The sequence below is a fragment of the Phyllobates terribilis genome, unplaced genomic scaffold (assembly GCF_046119375.1).
Source record: "Phyllobates terribilis strain yellow unplaced genomic scaffold, ASM4611937v1 Scaffold_4__5_contigs__length_816908805, whole genome shotgun sequence".
NCBI lineage: Eukaryota > Metazoa > Chordata > Amphibia > Anura > Dendrobatidae > Phyllobates > Phyllobates terribilis.
Window position 1 is genome coordinate 59,179,801 of NW_027362764.1, and position 25,850 is coordinate 59,205,650.

At 44.8% G+C, this 25,850-nt stretch overlaps 1 protein-coding gene across 3 annotated transcripts in view; it reads right to left on the minus strand.

Annotated features, from left to right (window-relative positions):
• Positions 1-25,850, minus strand: part of CDK14 (cyclin dependent kinase 14) — a 628,470-nt gene that overhangs the window by 576,651 nt on the left and 25,969 nt on the right. For all 3 annotated transcript variants that reach the window (XM_073677399.1, XM_073677397.1, XM_073677401.1), the window contains exon 2: positions 6,432-6,463. In XM_073677399.1, coding sequence (XP_073533500.1) covers positions 6,432-6,463 — 32 coding nt within the window. The remainder of the gene's footprint in view (positions 1-6,431; positions 6,464-25,850) is intronic.

Consider the following 25,850-nt stretch of genomic DNA (forward strand, 5'->3'; position numbering starts at 1 on the left):
CTTTTGACTTTATGACGAGGCGCTTTAAAATCTAAAATTATATATAGTTTGTAAAGAAAATAGCTCTCTCTGTACTGACATCTATTGGTCATAAGTGGTACTACAGCTACAATTAAAAAATTATATTGGTAGTTTACACAATTATCAATCATTTACAGATTTAAACGTTTAATTATAAGGCGATTACAATTTAGCAAAGTTTTCTCTTCCTGTAAAATGATTTCCTGTTAATATTATTTATTATTATAGCGCCATTTATTCCATGGCGTTTTACATAATAACCCCCAACATAATGACTAACACTTGTTTAACCTCCAAAAATGGCCCTGATTAGGGAAGTCTATAGCGAGGCTGGAGGCCATGTCCTTACTGACAACATAATTAAGCTTAGTGCGGAGGAATGCGGATTCTTCCTCGGGGTCTTGCCCTTCATTAGTTTCCTTATCTGCTGATACATTCCTTATTTGTTTTTCATCATGAAGAATGCTGGGTGTTGTTGTTACCTACTGAAATGTCATGCAAACAGCGGCTGGGGTTAGTTTCTTTTATTTTTTTAGCGGCTGGGGTTAGTTTCTCCTTCGGTGACATTGACAAGGAATGTGGTCTAGTTCCTGGCTGGAATATAACGGCCACAGACTGAATCTACTGCGGGCAATGAGCCAGCGCATAATGTAATGTAATGTAACACACGCCAAAGAAACACAAATCAAAAGGAACCTGCAGCAACCAGTGACAAAGCGAATCTCCCTCTTAATTTCTCAGGTGCGTAAATAATTCCTTTAATCTGGCATCCAGTAGTTTGTTACTTAAAAGGAGTTGCCCGGGATTTAAAGTGTACTTGTCATCTCAGTTCAGAATAAGCAACCCTGTACATTTACTAGAAGATAAATAATATTTCTGGCCGTTATATGACTTGCATTCTGCATTTTTTTCTCCATTTTTCCCCTTTGCAGAATAGATTTCTAATTTTCAGTTGACTCTGAGTTGGTAGGTGGACACAAAACAGCAGCACGGAGGCCATTATCGAGTTGTACTGAGCAGTGTAATTGTGAATCCAGCACTGGAATGAGACAAAACATGTACTAAAAAGCAGCAGGGGTCTGGAAGTGCCTCGGCTTTATTCTGCACCTCCTTCTCCTTCGACTTTGATAGGCAGCTATAATCAGAGTCCTTAATGAGTTGGCGGTCTGTTTTTCAGAGTGGATGGTAAGCTCAGGATGCGAGTGGGGGGAGGGAGAGGTGGCTCATAAGTGGAGAAAGAAGACCATTTCTCTCATAGGATATAATTAGTGATGAGCGAGCATGCTTGTTTAACCCTTTAACCGAACATGCTCGGGTGCTTACCGAGTATCTTTGGCATGCTCGTATATTAGGTTAGAGTCCCTGCTGCTGCATGATTTACAGCTGTAAGACAGCCTTAACACATGTGAAGATTTCCTAACAAACAGGCAATCCCTGCATGTGTTGAGGCTGTCTTACAGCTGTAAATCACGAACATAATATATGAGCACTCCGAAGATACTCGGTAAGAACCCGATCATGCTCGGTTAAAGGGTTAAACAAGCATTCTCGCTAATCACTAAATATACCGTAATATATATATACACACAGCATATAGTTGCCCAAAATTTAAAGTACACTCATTTCAGTTCAGAATTAGCCTTTGTCATGGCACGGTTTGGGGATTCAAGCCAAAGAAAAGTTGCTTCGTGGTCAGTTCTTTTGTCTGCTGAGCTATTGCTCTTTTCCTTCCCTGTACAAATGCTGTTTATTCCTATTGTCTTTATTCTCCCTTCTTGGTTTGCACCCCTCCAGATGTTTTCCATTTTCCCCATTTTGGTTTGTCCTATCATGTTCTGATTGGGGCTTTATATATTATCCCTTCACTGCACTTCCTTGCTGGCTATACTTCAACGTGGATTTCTGCTACGGCGTTCCAGCAATCCCGTTCTAGCAAAGGGATTTACCCGGCTAGATTTACACCTCTTATATTCTTGTTGTATGTCTGTTTGTCTACCTTCCAAGCACCCTTTCCTTTTATCACTTTTAGGCTTCTGGGAGGCTATTCTTCTTTTGTTTATTTCTTTGGTGCTATCTTAATTATTCCCTCTCTCCCCTTTTATCAATGTGCTTTAAGTATCTAACCCTCTGTCTTCATATCCACCTGTACACCTGTTCCTTGTTGGCAGAGAGTTGCCGTCTCCCCTCTGGTTCCTCAGGAGGCACGAGAAATCCCTCAACGGCCTTTTAACTAGTCAGGTCCTAGGTGGTGTTTTAAGTTGTTGAGCCAGGAATTTACTAATCTGTACAGGGACCAGTTGGGCATAGGTGCTGCTTCTCTCGATAGCAAGTCTTTCTTACTTCCTTTACCCGTGTTGGAGTGTGGCACTTGCATAACAGCCTGTATATTTGTGAACATGAAGAATAACATTATTTCTGGCCATTATATGACTTGTATCCTGCATTTTTCACCAGTCTTCACCTCAGTAGGCTATATCTCTAATTTTCAGTTGGTGGGTGGAAATGAGCCGTCATGATGTCTTCCATGCATAGCACACACAGACATGAGGGATTTCTGCTCTCCAGTCTTTATGTAGCACATGTTCAAAAGCAGCAGTATGGGGGCCATCATGCAGCAATACTGAGCAGGGTAGCTGTGAATCCTGCACTGAAATGAAATAAACATGTACTAGAAAGCAGCAGGGGTCTGCGAGTGCCTGTTTATTCATCTCCTCCCTCTCCCTGCTTCTCCATAGACTTTGAGGACTCTGATTATAGCTGGCTATCATCAGTGAGCTGGCATTCTGTTTTTCAGACTGAATGGTGAATTCAGGGGGCAGGAGGAAGGAGAAGAAGTGGCTTATAAGTGGAGAAAAAAGCATATTTCTCAGAAACCATATTAAAACCTCTCATATTCACTTGTACTATTAATTTAATTCCCTGCATGTAAATCTAGTCTTGTTAGCCAAGTAGGCATGGTCCTCAACTCCTCCTTGTGGAGTAAGCTGGCTACAAATACAAGATTTAAATACAAGAAAGTGGGGGCCATATCTCAGGAACAGAGCAGTGCGTGAACACAAGACAAACAATACCAAATTCAGGAGAACGGTGGCATTTCTACAACATAAAAAAATTACATATTTATGGCAGGTGAAAGGTTCTCTTTAAATTAGTACTGTATATGATTAGAAAACATGGCTGCTTTATTTCATGGAAAAGCATCACACCTGTCGAGGGGTTGTGTCTGGCACCTTTTGAAATAAATTGGTCCAAGTAGCAATATCACAGTCCAATAATCTCACTGGGCGCTGTGTAATGCTTGTTTTCTCCTGTAGGAGCACTGTTGAAAAATTGAACACTTGTTGTGTTCCCTCACACATCACAGCTGATCAGCGAGGGTCCTAGACATTCTGCCATGAAATTCTCTTATAATACTCCACAGGGAATAGATGAAGACCACACCCATTTGGCTAAATTGATATACAGGGAAGAAAGGGTCATATCTCAGGAACGGAGAGGCGTAGGAACAAAATAAAGATATCACCAGAATCAGGGAAAGAGTGGTATTTACACAATTTATTACATATTAATGGCAAGTGACAGGTCCACTTAAAGTGTTTTGGACTATTGACCATATACTTGGCGTGTCTCCAGATTTTCTCGTATTTGGTCTTCATCTTATTCAACTTTTCGCTGGTCATTCTTGACCTTCTTTACCTTTAAGTATCAACAGCTCCACAACAAGATGTTTTCCACTTGGTCACATGAGCCTCGAGTATAAAGTTCTATGTTGGCATCCAGTGGTCGGTGTCCGTCTTGGGCTGAGGACAAGCGGCGAGGAAAACTCCTAATTTCCTGACTTATTTAACCCTTGTGGAATTGTTTGCAGGAACAGAAACTCTTTCATAAATCTTCACTGGGATCACTAATGCATTCCTTTCCCCCAATGCTTAGAGAGTGACTGGCGTTCAGGCTGCATCATCACGACCCACAAATAGGCTGTAACTGTGGGGAATGTGCGTCCATGGGAATGTGTTTCCAGCCGGTCTCCTGCCGCTGTGCGCGGATTACTTACAGGATATGAGAGGATGAGGTTACAATGTAAGCACTGTAGGCCGGGCCGTGTGATGTAATACATCCGCCGAAGTGTGAGGAAACTAATCCGTGACACTTTTAAAAAAAAAAAAAAAAAAAGGGGGAAATTATTTGTGACCGCACTAGAGCAACTTTCTTTTTAGGACTTATTCTTAAAGGGAACGTGTCTCCTGGTTTTTCCAAATTTAAACCAGTCGTTCGCATCACGTAAATCATGCCCAAAAGCCCTGCGGCCGCGCGGATCTCCACAATGAAGCTTTACACTTGTGCTGTATGCTAAATGTTACCAAGTGTTCCAAGGGGCAGCTCCGGACCACGCTTGGTGCAACCTCTCTACCGCCCCCTCTGTCTGTGATTGAACACAGCACATTGCGCAGGTGGAGACCCTCAGCTTTACCGCGTAGGTACGAGACTTGCTGGCGGCGTGGATGACGTAGGAGACATCATCCAAATCCCAAATGGAGGAACGATGATTGGGTGTGTCAAGCATGGTCCCGAGATTCCCATCGGATCGCCCAGCAGCAACCAGTATACAGCATGTTCCTTCCTCAGCCAATGACTTATTAAATGAATCCTCCCTTTTTACATTTTCTCATTCCTGTCTGCAGGACTTCTCCAGTGCTGCACCCATTCTGTGGAAAGCACTGCCCCAGACCGTTAGATTTGCTTATAATACTTGTGGCTTTTAAAGAGGGCTCATCAGCAGGTCAACAAAGGGCAGTCTTTGCTCTCATTTTATATCCGTTCCTCCCGAGTATTTTGTATTTTTATCAAGTTAAATCCACCATACGGTTCCAGTGATATGGGCTGGCGAAAAACTAGTTAATTTCATCCTGGCGACAGGTCATCTTAAGCATGACTTGCCTAGTAACTATAACTATAACGTAACTATACTGGGTGCACTTGAGCCCTATAGCCTAAGTGGACTCAATGGGTCCCTTTGACCAATATTAGAAGACCAATAAAATTAAAGACCCATAAGCTTCAAGTTATGCCAATGGCAGCTTATGTGCCCTGAACAATCTATTACTGACTGTTCTGTGTGCAGCATTAGCGCGGAACACATGTCTGAACCTGCTAATAAATAACCGTCAATCAGCAAAACATGTAGGTGATCGGTGGTTGTATAACATCATTGTAAACGATCCCTTAGGTATTGGCTCATCAGAAAACGACCCACTGTTATAATCAAGTTTTTAGTTGTTTTTTTATTAAAATTTTTCCTATATCACAATCTATATTAAAACAATAAAAAAATAGAAATATTGCAATTTTGACACTGAGGTTATTCTAGACTCAATACTTCCTGTTCTTTACAGGAGACTTTTCAGCAATCTCATTATCATCACAGGTGCAATTACATACAGTATTTAATTGCTTTTAATCTGCAGGCTGATCTGATTAAGGTAATACCAATATTTTTTTTTTATAATTAGAAGAACAATATTTTAAAAAGGATTTTTTTTTTAATAGAAAGGAGAAAGTCAGCTCACCATTTCTGAATATACTTCAGCCTCATAGAGAACATTTCCGGTGACCGGTCAGTGCCATTCCAGCAATCCAAGTACGAAAAAACCATAAAAGTGGTCCAACAAAGAAAAAGAAAAATCCTTCTGTACCCTAAAACGTCATTTATTCTTGCAGATAAAAACTCCCATCATATATGTACACCCCACACATAGATGAACACAGCTTCTCCACGCGTTTCGGAGTTCAGCCATACTCATGAACATGATGGAGTAGTTATCTGCTTGAAAAGAGGTGAAGTTTTGAGCTAAGGACAGAATTTTTGGACAATTATTTTTTTTTTTAATATTTGGAATGTTTTTATGTCTCCATATTATAAGAGATTTAACTTCTTTTACTTTTTTTGTCAAAGGAGCTATGTAAGGGCTTGTTTTCTGCGGGACGAGCTGACGACTTCAATAGTTTTCATTTAGAATACATTTAACATTTCAATCATATTTTATCTATTCGTTTTTAAAAGAGCAAAATGAACAAAAAAAAACAAACAAAAAAAACAGTCTGAAAGTAAAAAATGAAGGACTCCTAATTTTAGTAATTTTATCACATTTCTTTTGTACAACAGACAAAAAAAAATGTGTTTGTGATTTTTGCCGTGTTAGTTACTGTCTCAAATGGCTGCGCTCGAGGGACATCAGGGGTTAACATTCGCTGAAGTTACAACTATACAATATGGATCTCTGGTTAAAAGAAGTTTATGAGAGTTCCAAATATTCTAAACTATAGGAAAGTAATTCCCAACAGAAGTGTTTTACCAGGATCACCAATGAGATCAATTACATGAATGTCGATGTAGAGCAATGTGTCCGTACCTCGTCAATGGTGTTCTCGTCTTTCTTCAAAGCTGTAAATAAAAACAAAAAAAAAACACGTTAGAAACTAAGAAATCTTGATGAATATAGAGATACAATCAGCAAAGAATATGAGGGACGCCATATTCTGCTAACTTAGTATTCCCTCTATAAGGCAGAGTTATATACAAAATATTACACGGCAATCATTGAAGTCGATGATCTCTATGTGACATGTTCTTAAAGGGATTTTCTCATCTTCATAGATGGATATTTTTGATAGAGCTTGTAAAAACAAGCAGATTTGCAATTTACTCCTTATTAAAATTTGCAGGCGTTCTTGAAATATTCATATTATTCTTTTGTTTACAGCTTGTTTCCTTGGATACCGACCACCTCTGCTTTCTTGATTGCAAACACTGCCATGAAGTTGGTCAGGATTAGGATGCATCCGCACGCTTCAGCGATCCTGGTGTGCTTCAAAATAGTGTTTTCAAGCTCAGTAGAAAGAAGCTTGTAAGCACTGTGCATGTTGTGCTGTCCAGCAGCAGTGGTCGGTCTCCAAGGCAACAAGCTGTAAAAGAAAAATGTGAATATCTCAAAAATAGTTGGAAATTTTAATAAGCAGTAAATTGCAAAATTGCTTGCATTTTCAAGCCCGATCTGACAATCTATATCTATGAAGGGAATAACCCTTTATTAAAGGGGATACTCAGCCAGGAGACCTCTTTGTAATACAAGGATGAGCTGTCCACAGAATAAAACTCTTGAAATTAAATTTCAGAATAAATAGTTTGTTAACTCAGCTGGTCAAGTAGCTGATATAATATTCCATGGTCACCCATGTTATAAATCAGGTGTGTAACACATTTGGCGTAAGTAGTAAGAGGGCTCCTGGCACATGCGCAAATGTATCCAATGGACCATATTTATCCAAAAGAGAGTGGCCTATCATAATTGCTCTTAAACTCATGGGGTCCTGATACCGGCCCCTTCAGGACGATGCATATGGTGTGCCAAAAACTGAAGAAGCCTTGGGTGTGTTGTGGAGTAGTAAATAAGTGAATAAATAAGGGGATCAGAGTGAGGTCTGAATTTAGGACTGTCATGCTTCCGGATTCGAACCCTTGATTCTGTGGTCGGCGTCTCTTTCCGCTGAGCCATAACTGATACACCTTTTTTTGGGTGTTTTAGTTCTGTTATCTTTGTTTCTGTCAGTTTTGGGTAACAGGTGTTTTTAATTTACTCTGTTTGTCTGTCCTATCACCTTTCGGGTACAGATTTAAATACCTTTCCCTACTAGTGTATCCTGTTGGTGATAGGCAAAGTCTATGTGCCCACGATGCAGAAATTCTCAGGATTTTTTCCTGAGCGTTTCTGCATCTCCCTGACAGAAAAAAACGCATGCGGATTGTACATGCGGATTGTACATGCGGATTGTACATTCGTTTTTCCTGCCAGGGACATGCGGATGTGAAGCGTTCTTCACTTGCATTTCCGTACGCGGATTGACAAGAGCTTTCCAAGCGATTTTAGCGTCACTTGGAAAGTGCTTGTCAACTTGGTCACACTATATAAATCCATGCAAACTGCATGGATTTATATAGTGTGACCCGAGAGAATGTATAAAAATAAAAAAATATATACAGTACAGACCAAAAGTTTGGACACACCTTCTCATTTAAAGATTTTTCTGTATTTTCATGCCTATGAAAATTGTACATTCACAATGAAGGCATCAAAACTATGAATTAACACATGTGGAATTATATACTTAACAAAAAAGTGTGAAACAACTGAAAATATGTCTTATATTCTAGGTTCTTCAAAGTAGCCACCTTTTGCTTTGATGACTGCTTTGCACACTCTTGGCATTCTCTTGATGAGCTTCAAGAGGTAGTCACCGGAAATGGTCTTCCAACAATCTTGAAGGAGTTCCCAGAGATGCTTAGCACTTTTTGTCCCTTTTGCCTTCACTCTGCGGTCCAGCTCACCCCAAACCATCTCGATTGGGTTCAGGTCTGGTGACTGTGGAGGCCAGGTCATCTGGCATAGCACCCCATCACTCTCTTTCTTGGTCAAATAGCCCTTACATGGCCTGGAGGTGTGTTTGGGGTCATTATCCTGTTGAAAAATAAATGATGGTCCAACTAAACGCAAACCGGATGGAATAGCATGCCGCTGCAAGATGCTGTGGTAGCCATGCTGGTTCAGTATGCCTTCAATTTTGAATAAATCCCCAACAGTGTCACCAGCAAAGCACCATCACACCTCCTCCTCCATGCTTCACGGTGGGAACCAGGCATGTAGAGTCCATCCGTTCACCTTTTCTGCGTCGCACAAAGACACTGTGGTTGGAACCAAAGTTCTCAAATTTGGACTCATCAGACCAAAGCACAGATTTCCACTGGTCTAATGTCCATTCCTTGTGTTCTTTAGCCCAAACAAGTCTCTTCTGCTTGTTGTCTGTCTTTAGGAGTGGTTTTCTAGCATCTATTTTACCATGAAGGCCTGCTGCACAAAGTCTCCTCTTAACAGTTGTTGTAGAGATATGTCTGCTGCTAGAACTCTGTGTGGCATTGACCTGGTCTCTAATCTGAGCTGCTGTTAACCTGCGATTTCTGAGGCTGGTGACTCGGATAAACTTATCCTCAGAAGCAGAGGTGACTCTTGGTCTTCCTTTCCTGGGGCGGTCCTCATGTGAGCCAGTTTCTTTGTAGCGCTTGATGGTTTTTGCAACTGCACTTGGGGACACTTTCAAAGTTTGCCCAATTTTTCTCACTGACTGACCTTCATTTCTTAAAGTAATAATGGCCACTCAATTTTCTTTACGTAGCTGCTTTTTTCTTGCTATAATACAAATTCTAACAGTCTATTCAGTAGGACTATCAGCTGTGTATCCACCAGACTTCTGCACAACACAACTGATGGTCCCAATCCCATTCATAAGGCAAGAAATCCCACTTATTAAACCTGACAGGGCACACCTGTGAAGTGAAAACCATTTCCGGTGACTACCTCTTGAAGCTCATCAAGAGAATGCCAAGAGTGTGCAAAGCAGTCATCAAAGCAAAAGGTGGCTACTTTGAAGAACCTAGAATATAAGACATTTTTTCAGTTGTTTCACACTTTTTTGTTAACTATATAATTCCACATGTGTTAATTCATAGTTTTGATGCCTTCAGTGTAAATGTACAATTTTCATAGTCATGAAAATACAGAAAAATCTTTAAATGAGAAGGTGTGTCCAAACTTTTGGTCTGTACTGTATATACTTACCCTCCGATGGCCCGCGCTGTCTTGCTTCACTCCGTCCTGGCTACCAGCAGATCGCTGTACACTGAAGGACCTGCCGACGTCAGCGTCGCGTGAACCGTCACATGACTGACGTCAGCGCAGGTCCTTCATTCCATCGCGAAGTGCTGGGAAGCAAGGAGGAGCGCACCGCGGGCCGCCCGAAGGTAAGTATACATTTATTTTTTATTTTATTCTTTTTTTACAGCTTTTTTAATGGTACCTGGGTGTGGAGGAGACTCTCCTCTCCTCCACACCCGGGTACCATCCGCATATTAGAACACGCCAATTACGCAAGTACAGATGCAGTTTTGCGGAATTGGCGCGTTCTAATGCAAGTCAATGGCGGCGAAAACGCAGCGCTTCCGCAAAATTATTGGTAGTGCTGCGTTTTTTTCCACAATGATAATTCGCAGCGGAAACTTCCGCAGCATGTGCACAGCACATGCGGATTATCATTGGGGAACATGGCAGGCCTTTTACCAAGCGTTTTTTTTAAGCGTTTCTACAGCGTTTTTGCCGCTGCGGAAACGCTTAAAAAACACATCGTGGCGGCACACAGCCTTTGTTGGATTCATTCACTTTTCTGTAGTTTGTGTTCGTTGCAGTAGTTTTGTGTGTGTTTCCTTTATTTATTAGGGAACTGTTACTCTAGCGATCCTAGGAGCTGCTAAGGACATTCAGGCATCGAGTGGGGGCGCCATTACGTTATCTTAGGTTGCCAACCTCCGCGGTCAGGCAGAGACTGAACAGGGTCAGAGAAGGGTTTTTTCCTAGTCTGAACAGGGACCTGTGAGGTTAAGGTATTTGTCTTCCTGGTTTACACATTACCTGTATGAATGTGCTTTGGCAGTCATAAGGACACGATTAATTATTGCATTAGTACCTAGCTTTTGGCGCTTTTCAAATGTTTTTTCATTTGTGCCAAATTTATCTTTTAATTTGCTCCTTTATAGGTGTTCTCCTGGTTTTTTTTTTTATGTTGCAGGGGTGTCCAGATGTTTTTTTTGGCAGATTAATTGTAAATTTAAAAACAAAACACAAAATTTGGCACAAATATAATCCATCCCCATGCAGTAATTTTATATTCAGCAGTTATTCTCACGCAAATTTTGCACCATTTAGCCAAAAGTGTGACAAATCAAAGACAAAAATAAAGCGCATTTTCAATTTCGAGCAATATTGATGAACAGTTTGTACAATTTGGCGCCACGAATGACAATGAATACAACAGGGCAAAAAAATGAGACGTAAAAAAAAACGCTAATGATTAATTAAGCCTTTATTTGGAAAAGGCTAGAGGAGGGCGTGCAAACATTTAGTATGGGGGTCCAGAAGTTTCGAGTTATACTCCTATTCAAAACAAACTCGCCAACTTTTAGACAAGCACTTCCAAGTGGATAAAGAAAATGGTGAGGAAGCAATGTTGACCCTATATTTTCTCCATGTCTCACTATCCTGAATCACTTTCCTACTGGGAGATTTAGGGTGGGATTCAGAAGAGCCTAGAAGATTTGTTCCCGCTTCAGTAGGTCCCCCTTTTACTAGGAACCTGGTCTTACATGGACGGACCAGGCCTTCGAAATCCAGGGATGCCGCTTGTTAGCAGGTCTTTTCTTTAATTGAGGCTGTATTCACACATTGCAGCCGCGGTGCGTTTCATCGCTGTGCATTTTTTGACTAATGCATGTTAAAAAATCAGCATTAATGTCGCAATTTCTACTTCTTGAATTATCCAATAATCTAGAATCTATCATAATCTGGCCATGAAAGTGTTAAAACTTTCTATATAAATGCCATTTTCAAGAGCTGATGCTGATTATGAATGTATCCGCAGATCATGGGACACAACGCAGACGATTTGGTGGATGCATTAGCGTTACAGAAAACAGTTGTGATGGTCATGACATTGATGCTGCTGGGTCACATGACCCGACTGCGGGAGATTTTTTTTTTTTTCCGAAGTGTATCGGTATTGTGAACCAGCCCTGACCATTACAGAGCTATGGACGGCTTTTAAAGTGCACCGATCAATATCTGCATTAACTTGCAATTAGGGATGTTGGAGTTTACTGCTTAGTGTGTCAGATGAATAAATGATACATCGCACATTACTCTGGACATGCCGAACACTGAAACTTCACCGTGTTTAATCGGTTACGGTACAGCACGTGTTTATTTATTCAGGATTGTGAACCAGATACATAAGATTTATTTATTTTCCCTTTATAGGGGGCTATAAATATTCAGAACTAATGGGAAATCTCAAATCCATAGTGCGCAATTTTGAAGTATGAAATATTAAAGAGTTTCCCTTTAAGTCCATAAATCATCATCTTCTGTCAAGTTAATAAAAGTTTTGTTCAGCTGTTTCTCAAAACTGAGAAAGTTGAGAGACATCTGTGCCATCATAATTGGTTGTCATTTACCTTTCCTGCAGTTTTGAACTGCAAATATATATTTACCCATGGCAGTACAAAGGCTGCTACACAGGATGCATTACTGATCCTGTACTGATACCGGGTAACATCCTGTATTATACTCCAGAGCTGCACTCACTATTCCGCTGGTGCAGTCACTGTGTACATACATTACATTACTGATCCTGTACTGATCCTGAGTTACATCCTGTATTATACTCCAGAGCTGCACTCACTATTCTGCTGGTGGAGTCACTGTGTACATACATTACATTACTGATCCTGAGTTACATCCTGTATTATACTCCAGAGCTGCACTCACTATTCTGCTGGTGCAGTCACTGTGTACCGTATTTTTCGGACCATAAGACGCACATTTTTACTCCAAAATTTGGGAGGAAAATGGGGGGTGCGTCTTATGGTCTGAATGTTGGGGGGGGGGGGTGTATATTTGTGTGTGGTATGGGGGGAGCGGTATCGGTGGAGGAGCAGGGCACAGGAGGCAGCAGCCGCCAGCTGCAGCCTACACTGTCCCCGCTGCTAAAGAAAATGAATATTCACTGCTCCCCACGCCCATGGGGGGCGTGGGGAGCACTGAATATTCATGCTCCTTAATAGCGGTATACAGTGTAGCCGCGCTGCGGCTGCTGCCGGCTATCTCCTGTGCCCGCTCATTAAAGGGCATGAATATTCACCCCCTCCCCACGCCAAGGGGTGAATATTCATGCCCTTTAATGAGCGGGCACAGGAGATAGCCGGCAGCAGCAGCAGCCGCAGCGCGGCTCCGCTGTGTGCCGGCTATGAAGGAGAGTGAAGTCACTGCTCCCCGCGCACACAGACCCGGCGTGGGGAGCAGTGACTTCCGGCAGCTGATCTCTCCTTGTGAGCCGCGCATGGCAGTGACGTCATGCGCAGCTCACATGGAGAGATCAGTGCGGGCAGACCGGACGCAGCGCTGGAGGAGAGAAGAAAGGTGAGTAGGAGTGTTTATTTTTTTTAATGTGCAGCCTGTTGGGGGTTAGGGGGACCATGCATACTAGGACAGGGATTAGGGGTGCCATGCATACCAGGACAGGGATTAGGGGTGCCATGCATACCAGGACAGGGATTAGAGGTGCCATGCATACCAGGACAGGGATTAGGAGTGCCATGCATACCAGGACAGGGATGAGGGGTGCCATGCATACCAGGACAGGGATGAGGGGTGCCATGCATACCAGGACAGGGATGAGGGGTGCCATGCATACCAGGACAGGGATGAGGGGTGCCATGCATACCAGGATGGAGGGATGCCAGGCATACCAGGATGGGGATGGGGACCACATATAAAAGAAAGGGGGGCGGCATATATACCAGGATGGGGGATATTGTCAGAATTGGGGGACATTACCCCTATACCAGTGTCAGCAAAAGACCCCCTCCCCCTTAAAAGTGCATCATGACCACATTTTTTGCTTACATTTTTATTTTTTTATTTTCCTCCTCTAAAACCTAGGTGCGTCTTATGGTCCGATGCGTCTTATAGTCCGAAAAATACGGTACATACATTACATTACTGATCCTGTACTGATCCTGAGTTACATCCTGTATTATACCCCAGAGCTGCACTCACTATTCTGCTGGTGCAGTCACTGTCTACACACATTACTTTACCCTTTATTGAGCCAATGTTATCACCTGTATTATATTCCAGAGCTGCACTCACTATGCTGCTGGAAACAGGCTCTCCAACTGAGTGGATATATTCTCAATAGAGAGAACATGGGGTAAGGCATGTAGAAATCCAACATGTTCAGTCCTCCGTTTCACTAGCATTTTCTGTCGGGGGAGAGTCAGGACACCCCCATGCACACTAGATAGGCAGCAGGTTGGCCGATGTTCATCCTGTTGTATGGAAGTGTGGCACCCCAGGGGTCTGGTTACCACAGTAATAGAAATATTATGTCTGAGAGCAAGTGGGAGGTTTCTCTGGTCAGGAGCCCTAAGCATGCAACACGGCCCACCCAGACCTGGGAGGGGAGGAATCTGCCCTTATAAACTGGGTCTGGGGCGGGATTAGTGCAAACAGAGCCTGCAGAACAAGCAGAGCAGTCAGAGCCTGGAGTGAAGTTCCAGACACAGGGAGAGTTACAACAGGAGCTCAGTAGGAGCAGGAGCGAGTGCCAGAGGCTGGAAGCTAGAAAGCTCGCCTTGGCCGAAGACACTAAACCCGGACACGGAGTCCGAGGCTGTGGGGACATCCAGGTCCAGCAGCAGAATCCAACCGGCAGGGGATTCCATGTCCTCTGGCCTTAGAAGCCCGGAGGCACGGTCACAAGCAAGGGACCAGCACCGCCATCGTGAAGCGGAGGCTAACGGAAGGCCCCAAGTCACCGGCCATACGGGTGAGCACCACACGGTATACTCAGGGACGTGGGCTACTTCTATCCGCATAGAGCAAGGTAGCCAGGAAAGAGTGCAGATAGTCGGGGAGGCCTACAACTCCACCTGGCCAGGGGAGATCCTGCTTGCTCACAGACTGACCAGGCCTCTACTGCTAACCAGTACTCCCGGGAGGGTCTGCTTTATAACATCAGTAAAGACCCTGAACTGCACCACACGTCTCTGTGTTTCATCGCCGCACCAGCACCATTACTACTGGGACGCTCACACCTTCACTCCCATCATCCACACTATTATTCCATACTCGGCTGCGCAAATTACATCAGCCTCAGCGGTCTGCAGCGCAGCGGCGGTCCCCACTAACCGCAATCCACGGGTGGCGTAGTCGGACATTGTTATTACTTAAGACTGCCACTGGTTTGACCGCCCTGGGCACGGACCGGGTCACCGCCACGGAGGACTACAACCCCCAGAGATCCGGCTCCGGGTATCCCCCTGCACAGCACAGGCCCAGGGGGCGCGTCAGAAGCAGCCTATTAAAAGGGTTTGGTCAATAATGTGGAAAAAGGACTTTTAGACACAGATAATGACAAGACATCAATCTAATGTGTAAATCCTGTGTAATCAGTGCGGGTTACTGTACTCCATAAATGAATGTAATCCATGTAAGGTCACAGCTGATTCCTCATTGCAGCCGTATCACTGCATTGTTCATGGTCTCAGCAGGACCCGATAATGGATGACGTGTGGTCCCACTGAGACTTTACTACAAGCCTGACACCATGAAGGATGCCGCGCTGCTCATGTGTCACGTTACATTCTACACACTGGAAGAAAACAAATGTTTCCCTTGTATATCAATGTCCAAGCATTAAAGGGGTTTTCCATCAATACATTTTTTAACCTTATCGGCTTGCTATAAATAAAATAAAATCAGCTATACTGACCAACCCCTGCTCCAACGCCAACTCTCCACCGCTGCTAACGATCTCTGTTGACCGGCTGCAGTGATGACATCATGACACCACTGTATGTGACCGCTGCTGCCAATCACTTGGCTCAACAGTTATACTGATGTTGTCGGCTTGAGGCTGCTAAACCCTCAATTTATGAGCAATTTTTCCATAGATTGGAGAGATTTTTCAGGGGTAAAAAAAACAAAGTGCTGACCACCAAGTGCTTTCTGTATAACTGTCTACTGCCAGTTGACAGTCTACAGAAAGCCGGGGGCCACTCTTTGACCCTCTACAGAAAGCTGGGAAGGGGCCCGCTCTTTGACCCTCTACAGAAAGCCGGGGGGATGCTCTTTGACCCTCAACAGAAAGCCGGGGGGCCGCTCTTTGACCCTCTACAGAAAGCCTGACACCCAGCTTCTGCTCTCATGTCTGTCAAACTGCATACAAACATAACAGAGAAGGGGCTTCCAGTTGTGGATAGGCAATCCATTGTACAATGATAGAGGCACTGCATGCCGAGAAGAGAGGGTATGGAAGTTACAGCACCTATGGTGCTGGCAGAAGGCTAATGGAGAATAACCACTCACTTAAAAAGTTTAGATGGCAAGTTACAGAGTATTCGAATCAGGACAGTTCCTGGACATACTAGACTGACATGTGAACCAAAAGAAATGTTAAAGGGGTTGTCCGACGAAAACACCTCTCAACAGCATTGGCGATAACATGTTTATCAGTGGGGTCTGACCCCTGGGACCTGCAGTTTTCTCTCAGTTAGAAGCACATGCTCGACTCCCGCTAGATTCCTTCTCTATGGGACCGTCTTGCTCTGTGCTCTGATTTTTACCGAAGCCCTATAGAGAATGAATGGAGCGGCATTTGGGCATCTGACCTGTTGCTCTACTTTGTAACAGAGTGTCACGCAGGGTGTGGGAAAGACTTAGTGAAACACAAAAGGGAAGAGGGAAAGGGAGCCCAGACTCTAGGGAAAGGGGCCTAGTCAGACTGGCTGATCTAATATCACCCTGTCTCCACTAACGTCCCTATATTGGTTCTTCACCAATATAAGTGTGGCACCCCAGGGGTCTGGTTTCCACAGTAACAGCAATGTTATGTCTGAGAGCAGGTGGGAGGTCTCTTGGTCAGGGATCCTATGCATGCCACACCTCCTGCCCAGTCCTGGGAGGGGAAGAACTTCCCCTATATAAACCTAGGGCTGAGGCAGGGTTAGTGTGTAGAGAAGAAGTAGAGAAGAGAAGCAGATATAGGAAAAGAACATCAGGAGCTCTGTGGGAGCAGTGCTATAAGGAGTCAGGGGCTGGCAGCTGCAGAGCTCGCCCTGACTGGGAAGCTATCACCGGACCCGGAGTCCGAGGCTGTGGGGACTAACTTCTACCCAGCAGCAGAAACCGACCGGCAGGGGATTTCAGGTCCTCCGGCCAAGAAACCCGAAGGCACGGTCACACGCGTGGGACCAGCACCGCCGTCGTGGAGCGGAAGCTACTAGAAGGCCCCGAGTCACCGGCCATACGGGTGAGCACCACACGGTACACTCAGGGACGTGGGCTACTTATACCCGCCTCTAGCAAGGTAGCCAGAAGAGTACAGTCAGTTTGGGAGGCCTACAACTCCGCCTGGCCAGGGGAGATCCCATCTGCTCAAGGACTGACCAGGCCCCGATCGCTAGCCAGTACTCCGGGAGGGTCTATCTTTATCACCAGTAAAGACCCTGAACTACACCGCATCGTCTCTGAGTGATTCCTGCTACCCCCATCATCCACGTCGGCTGCCCTGAGGCCATACCCCTCCCGTTGGGGGTGATACTATCACGCTGCACAATCCTACCACCGGCCTCAGCGGTCTGCCCTGCAGCGGCAGCTCCTTCGCTGCATTCAACGGGTGGCGTAGTCATCCAACATCTACCGCTAATACAACGCCACTTAGTCTGACTCCCTGGGCACGGACCGGGTCACCGCCACGAGACTACAACCCTCAACAGATCCGGCTCCGGGTAAGCTCCTGCATGCGCAACGCTGTGCGACACAGGCCCAGGGGTGCGTCATAAGCATGCAAACCTCGCCCTGTCTTTCCCTGGTGTTTGGCCCTGGCTAGGCAAGGAAGGGGATGAGCGCTAGTCAATCCCCACTGACAACTAAGGACAACAATGGGGGAAGCAAGGGAAGATAGCTTAGCTTTTAGTCGACTTCAGAGAGATGAACACACGTCCTCATAGCACCAGAGAGGAAGAAATACTGCACTTGCTCTGAGCCTTCACAAGGGGTAACGTGAGTATCGAAGGCACCTCCCTCTGGCACACAGCAGGTATTTATACACCCAGGCCAGGCTGTTAATTAACCTTAGGAAGGTAGCCGCTGGGTCCTAAAGAGACAGCTTCTAAGAAGTTGTCTGTAATGCCAAACGAAGAGCTCTCCTGCAACCAACTCCAGGGCAACTGTGTCACTTCCGACACACCCGTGACACAGAGATAAAAGTGCCCTGTCAGGGATAAAAATTCCCAGTGATTGAACCCTGACTAATTAGGAAGTCTTTGACTGTCCTGCAGATAGATGATAACTTGTTTTAAACTGGACAACCCCTTACCCCTTAAGCTTTGTGTGGCAAACCTACCATAGAGACAGATCATGCATGGTGTCACTATTCTGCTGCTCGTCTTCCTAAATTATAAAAAGGAGTTTACCTGTTGTGACCACTAGAGGGAGCCCACCACATACAAATGTATACAGCGCCAAAAAGCTGTAAAAGGGAGATTTAAATACTATGGATTCCCATACTTTTTGTACATATCCCCTTTTTTAGGCAACATTCTACAAAAACATTGTCTGCGCAATTACGAGCCCCCAGTATAAAAACACATTTCGGTACAGTACCAAAAAGGTCTGCTCATCACTCAGACTAGAAATGAAATAACTAAGGCATTAGTAACATCAACACTATTCCCCAGAGAGGCCAGGCCCCAACACAACCCTCCTAAGCATCCCGGGCCGAGGATACTATTTATAACAGCAGAGATACATACCCAAGAGCTTCACTAACACTAGGAGGATGGCTATATTACTACTTCTATTAACTATTCTGGGACACCTAAGCTCTATAATCCCCCAAAATAAGACAAGAAGACATGAGAAGATGCTCAGAATTTTCTATCTTCAGTATTGATCACACTAATGTTGTGTACATTATATATATCTAAAATGATAATAAAAGTATAAAATAAAGTAAATAAAGGGCACCAAAAACATGAGGTCACTTCTTGACCAGTGGGGATTGGAGTTTGGATATTGGTGCCTTTATTTGTTCTTTGAGCACATTACTTATCATTGCATTTCTAAATCATAGAAAGACCGAAATCCTCAATGTATACTCAGTACAGAGTTAGCGCCCTCTAGTGGTGGCAATAGGCAGTAAGAATAGCGTACGTTAAAAGTTTTCCTGTTACAGGTGACGGTTCAGAATGAGAACAGTTTCTGACCATTATAGGATTGCATTTTACCCCAGTTTTCACATCTGCACGTTCTTTCTATAGTTTTCAGTTGTCTGAGATCTAGTGGGTTGAGACTAGCTGCTATGAAGTCTCCTATACACAGCACACACAGACATGAGGGATTCCTGCTCTCCTGTCTCTATAGCACACACAGACATGAGGGATTCCTGCTCTCCTGTCTGTATAGCACACACAGACATGAGGGATTCCTGCTCTCCTGTCTGTATAGCACACACAGACATGAGGGATTCCTGCTCTCCTGTCTGTATAGCACACACAGACATGAGGGATTCCTGCTCTCCTGTCTGTATAGCACACACAGACATGAGGGACTCCTGCTCTCCTGACTGTATAGCACACACAGACATGAGGGACTCCTGCTCTCCTGTCTGTATAGCACACACAGACATGAGGGACTCCTGCTCTCCTGTCTGTATAGCACACATAGACATGAGGGACTCCTGCTCTCCTGTCTGTATAGCACACCCAGACATGAGGGATTCCTGCTCTCCTGTCTGTACAGCACACACAGACATGAGGGACTCCTGCTCTTCTGTCTGTATAGCACACACAGACATGAGGGACTCCTGCTCTCCTGTCGGTATAGCACACACAGACATGAGGGACTCCTGCTCTTCTGTCTGTATAGCACACACAGACATGAGGGACTCCTGCTCTCCTGTCTCTATAGCACACACAGACATGAGGGATTCCTGCTCTCCTGTCTCTATAGCACACACAGACATGAGGGACTCCTGCTCTCCTGTCTGTATAGCACACACAGACATGAGGGACTCCTGCTCTCCTGTCTGTATAGCACACACAGACATGAGGGACTCCTGCTCTCCTGTCTCTATAGCACACACAGACATGAGGGATTCCTGCTCTCCTGTCTCTATAGCACACACAGACATGAGGGACTCCTGCTCTCCTGTCTCTATAGCACACACAGACATGAGGGATTCCTGCTCTCCTGTCTGTATAGCACACACAGACATGAGGGATTCCTGCTCTACTGTCTGTATATCACACACAGACATGAGGGACTCCTGCTCTCCTGTCTGTATAGCACACACAGACATGAGGGATTCCTGCTCTCCTGTCTGTATAGCACACACAGACATGAGGGATTCCTGCTCTCCTGTCTGTATAGCACACACAGACATGAGGGACTCCTGCTCTCCTGACTGTATAGCACACACAGACATGAGGGACTCCTGCTCTCCTGTCTGTATAGCACACACAGACATGAGGGACTCCTGCTCTCCTGTCTGTATGGCACACATAGACATGAGGGACTCCTGCTCTCCTGTCTGTATAGCACACCCAGACATGAGGGATTCCTGCTCTCCTGTCTGTACAGCACACACAGACATGAGGGACTCCTGCTCTTCTGTCTGTATAGCACACACAGACATGAGGGACTCCTGCTCTCCTGTCTGTATAGCACACACAGACATGAGGGACTCCTGCTCTTCTGTCTGTATAGCACACACAGACATGAGGGACTCCTGCTCTCCTGTCTGTATAGCACACACAGACATGAGGGACTCCTGCTCTCCTGTCTGTATAGCACACACAGACATGAGGGATTCCTGCTCTCCTGTCTCTATAGCACACACAGACATGAGGGACTCCTGCTCTCCTGTCTCTATAGCACACACAGACATGAGGGATTCCTGCTCTCCTGTCTGTATAGCACACACAGACATGAGGGATTCCTGCTCTACTGTCTGTATATCACACACAGACATGAGGGACTCCTGCTCTCCTGTCTGTATAGCACACACAGACATGAGGGACTCCTGCTCTCCTGTCTGTATAGCACACACAGACATGAGGGACTCCTGCTCTCCTGTCTGTATAGCACACACAGACATGAGGGATTCCTGCTCTCCTGTCTGTATAGCACACACAGACATGAGGGATTCCTGCTCTACTGTCTGTATATCACACACAGACATGAGGGACTCCTGCTCTCCTGTCTGTATAGCACACACAGACATGAGGGACTCCTGCTCTCCTGTCTGTATAGCACACACAGACATGAGGGATTCCTGCTCTCCTGTCTGTATAGGACACACAGACATGAGGGATTCCTGCTCTCCTGTCTGTATAGCACACACAGACATGAGGGACTCCTGCTCTCCTGTCTGTATAGCACACACAGACATGAGGGACTCCTGCTCTCCTGTCTCTATAGAACACACAGACATGAGGGACTCCTGCTCTCCTGTCTGTATAGCACACACAGACATGAGGGATTCCTGCTCTCCTGTCTGTATAGCACACACAGACATGAGGGACTCCTGCTCTCCTGTCTCTATAGAACACACAGACATGAGGGACTCCTGCTCTCCTGTCTGTATAGCACACACAGACATGAGGGATTCCTGCTCTCCTGTCTCTATAGCACACACAGACATGAGGGATTCCTGCTCTCCTGTCTGTATAGCACACACAGACATGAGGGATTCCTGCTCTCCTGTCTGTATATCACACACAGACATGAGGGATTCCTGCTCTACTGTCTGTATAGCACACACAGACATGAGGGACTCCTGCTCTCCTGTCTGTATAGCACACACAGACATGAGGGACTCCTGCTCTCCTGTCTGTATAGCACACACAGACATGAGGGATTCCTGCTCTCCTGTCTGTATAGGACACACAGACATGAGGGATTCCTGCTCTCCTGTCTGTATAGCACACACAGACATGAGGGATTCCTGCTCTCCTGTCTGTATAGCACACACAGACATGAGGGACTCCTGCTCTCCTGTCTGTATAGCACACACAGACATGAGGGATTCCTGCTCTCCTGTCTGTATAGCACACACAGACATGAGAGACTCCTGCTCTCCAGTCTCTATAGCACACACAGACATGAGGGACTCCTGCTCTCCTGTCTGTATAGCACACACAGACATGAGGGACTCCTGCTCTCCTGTCTCTATAGCACACACAGACATGAGGGATTCCTGCTCTCCTGTCTGTATAGCACACACAGACATGAAGGATTCCTGCTCTCCTGTCTGTATAGCACACACAGACATGAGGGATTCCTGCTCTCCTGTCTGTATAGCACTCACAGACATGAAGGATTCCTGCTCTCCTGTCTGTATAGCACACACAGACATGAGGGACTCCTGCTCTCCTGTCTGTATAGCACACACAGACATGAGGGATTCCTGCTCTCCTGTCTGTATAGCACACACAGACATGAGAGACTCCTGCTCTCCAGTCTCTATAGCACACACAGACATGAGGGACTCCTGCTCTCCTGTCTGTATAGCACACACAGACATGAAGGATTCCTGCTCTCCTGTCTGTATAGCACACACAGACATGAGGGATTCCTGCTCTCCTGTCTGTATAGCACTCACAGACATGAAGGATTCCTGCTCTCCTGTCTGTATAGCACACACAGACATGAGGGACTCCTGTGAATCCAGCACTGGGGTAACTTAAAACATGAGAAAGCATCAGCAGCATGGGGAGATTTATACAGCACAATTGAGTTAGTTGTAAATCCAACAATGGGGTTAAATAAAACATGTACTGGAAAGCAGCAGCATGGAAGACATTATAGATACTAGTACTAAACATTGTAGCTGTGAATCCAACACATGAAAGCAGCAGCAGCAGCATGGAAGGCATTATAAAATATATTTAAAGCAGTGTAGATGTGAATCTAGCACTGGGGTAAGATTAAAAAAAAAAAACAAGAGAACAACTACATGGAGGATATTATACAGCAATACTGAGCAGTGTAGCTGTGACTCTAGTACTGGGGTGAGAAAACTGAGAAAGTAGCAGGACGAAGTATATTATACAGAAATACTGAGCAGTACTATGTACAATAAATATCAGTGAGTGTAAAAATAAGAAAACTGATCATTTTTTCTCCGCTTACCTATTATGTGAACTTTTGAAAACTATACCATTTATTTCAAGAGGAGAGTACATAGAGGGTGACCACACAGCCAGCACCGCTATAAAGAGCAAATGAGTGAGCGAGGGATGCCATGTTATTTCTTCTCACTCACAAAATGAGACACCATGCCTGGCTATAGAACTACTGCTCAGTTGATGTCAGCGCACAGGTAATAAGTCTGAGGTCACTCCGAGGTGACAGCTGGAGTGAATTCGAGGACAGAAGCCTGACTTCATTATCCGCACTCATAAACTCAGCACCTCCGGATTTATGGGACATATTTTTGTGTGCAACTGGAGGATCCGTCACTGACCTTCCAAGGTAACGACCGTGACAAATAAGTCCTACAAGTGGTAACATGGCTCCCTGCCGCAAAACAGACAAATAAGAAACACATTTATACCTGGGGAACAATTTAAGATAATAGCTGTGCCATCAAGACTAACCCCCCACCCCCCTCAATTAACCAATTAGGAACTAAACTATTTTGGCCATTAGAGAAAGTAGAAATAGTTAATTCCACAATGTTGTTTTTAGATTAGAAGTATACTACATGTTTTGACACTTATCGGGGGATAATTCATAATGTTATGGGGAGGGTCCACATTATTGTATAAGAGCTATTAAAACAAAATAAATAGCAATAATAATATTATATTTTTTTAGATTAATACATTTTTTGTTGTTTGCTTCTTTCCCCATAATTTGACTTTCATATTATTTTAATTTTGTTTACATTGATACGTCTCTTCGTGGAAATATATACTCTCAGGCACTTTGTTGTGTATCACCCAAAAAGGTTTTCCCAAGAGCAAAGCTGGATAAATCCCAAAAACATGCCTTTTTTCCCGTACCTCAAAACTGACCCAGATCCAGTAGGACAGTCAAGAATTTGGGGTGTTATTCCAGGAGGTCGGGGGCATGTCCGCAGGACACAGATACAGATGAATACAACAATGGAGCAGGGAGCCATCAGATCCCTACTCCACTGTTCAGTATGCACTGGCAGGCAGAGACAAAAAGGGCCCCTATTAAAAAACAATATATGGGCCCTTTGCAGTCCAATAGCTCATCCACATGTTTTGGAGGTGGAAATGGGCCCACTTAACTCAAGGGCCCCTTGATATGTCCGCACCAGAGGTCATATGTCATTCTCAGGGCACATTACTGTCAGCAGAAACCAGGTAAGCAAAGAAGCAGGGCACACAAGCAAGAAGAATGCTTCTGTGTGTGAGGGAAAGGGGTGTTAGTGTGTGTGGGGGACACTAGGGGCATCATACTGTGTAGGGAGGACCTAATGGTGTTATACTGTTGGGTACTGTACTGTCGAGGGCAATGGGGGCAGCCTACTGTGTGGATGGTGGACTGTTGGGAGCATCATACTATGTGTGGGAGAATATACCATGAGGAAGTCATTGTTTGTTGGGGGGGGGGGTACTGTGGGGGCCATGAAAGGGTCTCACTCTCATACTGTGGGAACAGTAATAGGCTTTACTAGGAGAAATATTTCTGTGTAGGCACACAGAGGAATGAGAGAGGTTTCGGGAGTGGCTTAGCAAAAATAAAATGGACTGACAATTGTCACATTTATGCCAAATTGTATAAAATAAAGAGCAGAAATGTAAAATTGTGAAAATTAAAGTCAGAATTTTTACTTTGTTGCATAGGTTGGATAAAATACAAATGTGACATGCAGAAGTAGTGCTGTTGCATCAAAAGCATCCAGCAACTGTTACAAATAACACAAGCACAGGAGACAGGAAGTGTTGTGCTGCAGAAGCATCCAGCAACTAGAAGGGTTAACACAGTCACAGAAGACAGGGAGTGTTTTAGCAGAGCCCAAGGGGGATTGTGGGGAACTTGTTATTGTAGTCTGGCTGAAGCCGAAGAGAAAGGTGGTGCGTTATCTGTATCTGACAGAAGGCAACTGAACAGGATTCAGATCAGGAGAGAAACTAAACACAGGTCAGATAAACTCCCTGAACTAACAGTGCAGAGCATTATCGGGCAGGAAGATGAGGACTGGAAGGAATTGTGTCACAGGGATCATATCCCTCATCAAACCCTCCCCCCCTCCATCTCCATGCAGGATAAAGAATGCTGTGTACTATTGTGTCCTTGTGAAGGAAAAGCCTGTGGTTGTGTATGCATAGAAGTGTGCTGCTAAGAGATCACATCTATGCTGAATTATGCTACTGAAGAGACTGTAATACTGTGCCTTGTGAAGAAGCTACTGTATTGTTACTGGAGCCGAATGCTCAAGAAGCTCAGACTGTACTGTAATGAAGATTGTTGCTGTAATATCCCTGAACTGCACTGCCAGTGCTTTAGATTAAATCCCACTGTTAAACTGTTGAAAAAGACTCTTGTCAGATGTGTCTGGTGAGCAATTGAATCTATCGTGTGCCTGAGAGAAGCTGCAGCACATTGTCTATGGTCGCCCTGAGTAATGGTTTCCTCAGGATTCCAAAGAATTAATGAAACCCGTCTCGCCCTATCTGAACCTAGCGGCGTGCATGTAACACAAAAATACACATTTGTTCATGAAGATCATGTCACGATTACGGAGATTGACAGATGCACCTAAGGGGTCAAACAGCAGTGAGCGCAGCAAAGTCCAGTCGCTGCTGTTAGGGGCAGATGCTGGCTGTGTAACAGTCGGCATCTGCCCTGTATGGAAATGGGCTTAAACTGCTACAGACATCTGCAGCCAACATAGGATGTAATAGTATGACCTATATTGAAAGGGGTTTAAAGGGGGGGAGGTCCAACCTTCAGGACCCATGGCAATCAGCACACTGAAAGTTATCATGATCCTGCAAGTGCCACATCCCCTTCATTGTTTGGACAGGCATAGTGGCATGTCTGTATGACCGCCAGCTCCCCAATTGCCCTGATCAAAATTTGGAAAGCCTTTTTCTTAAAAAATGAAGTCACACCTTCTGTATCCAA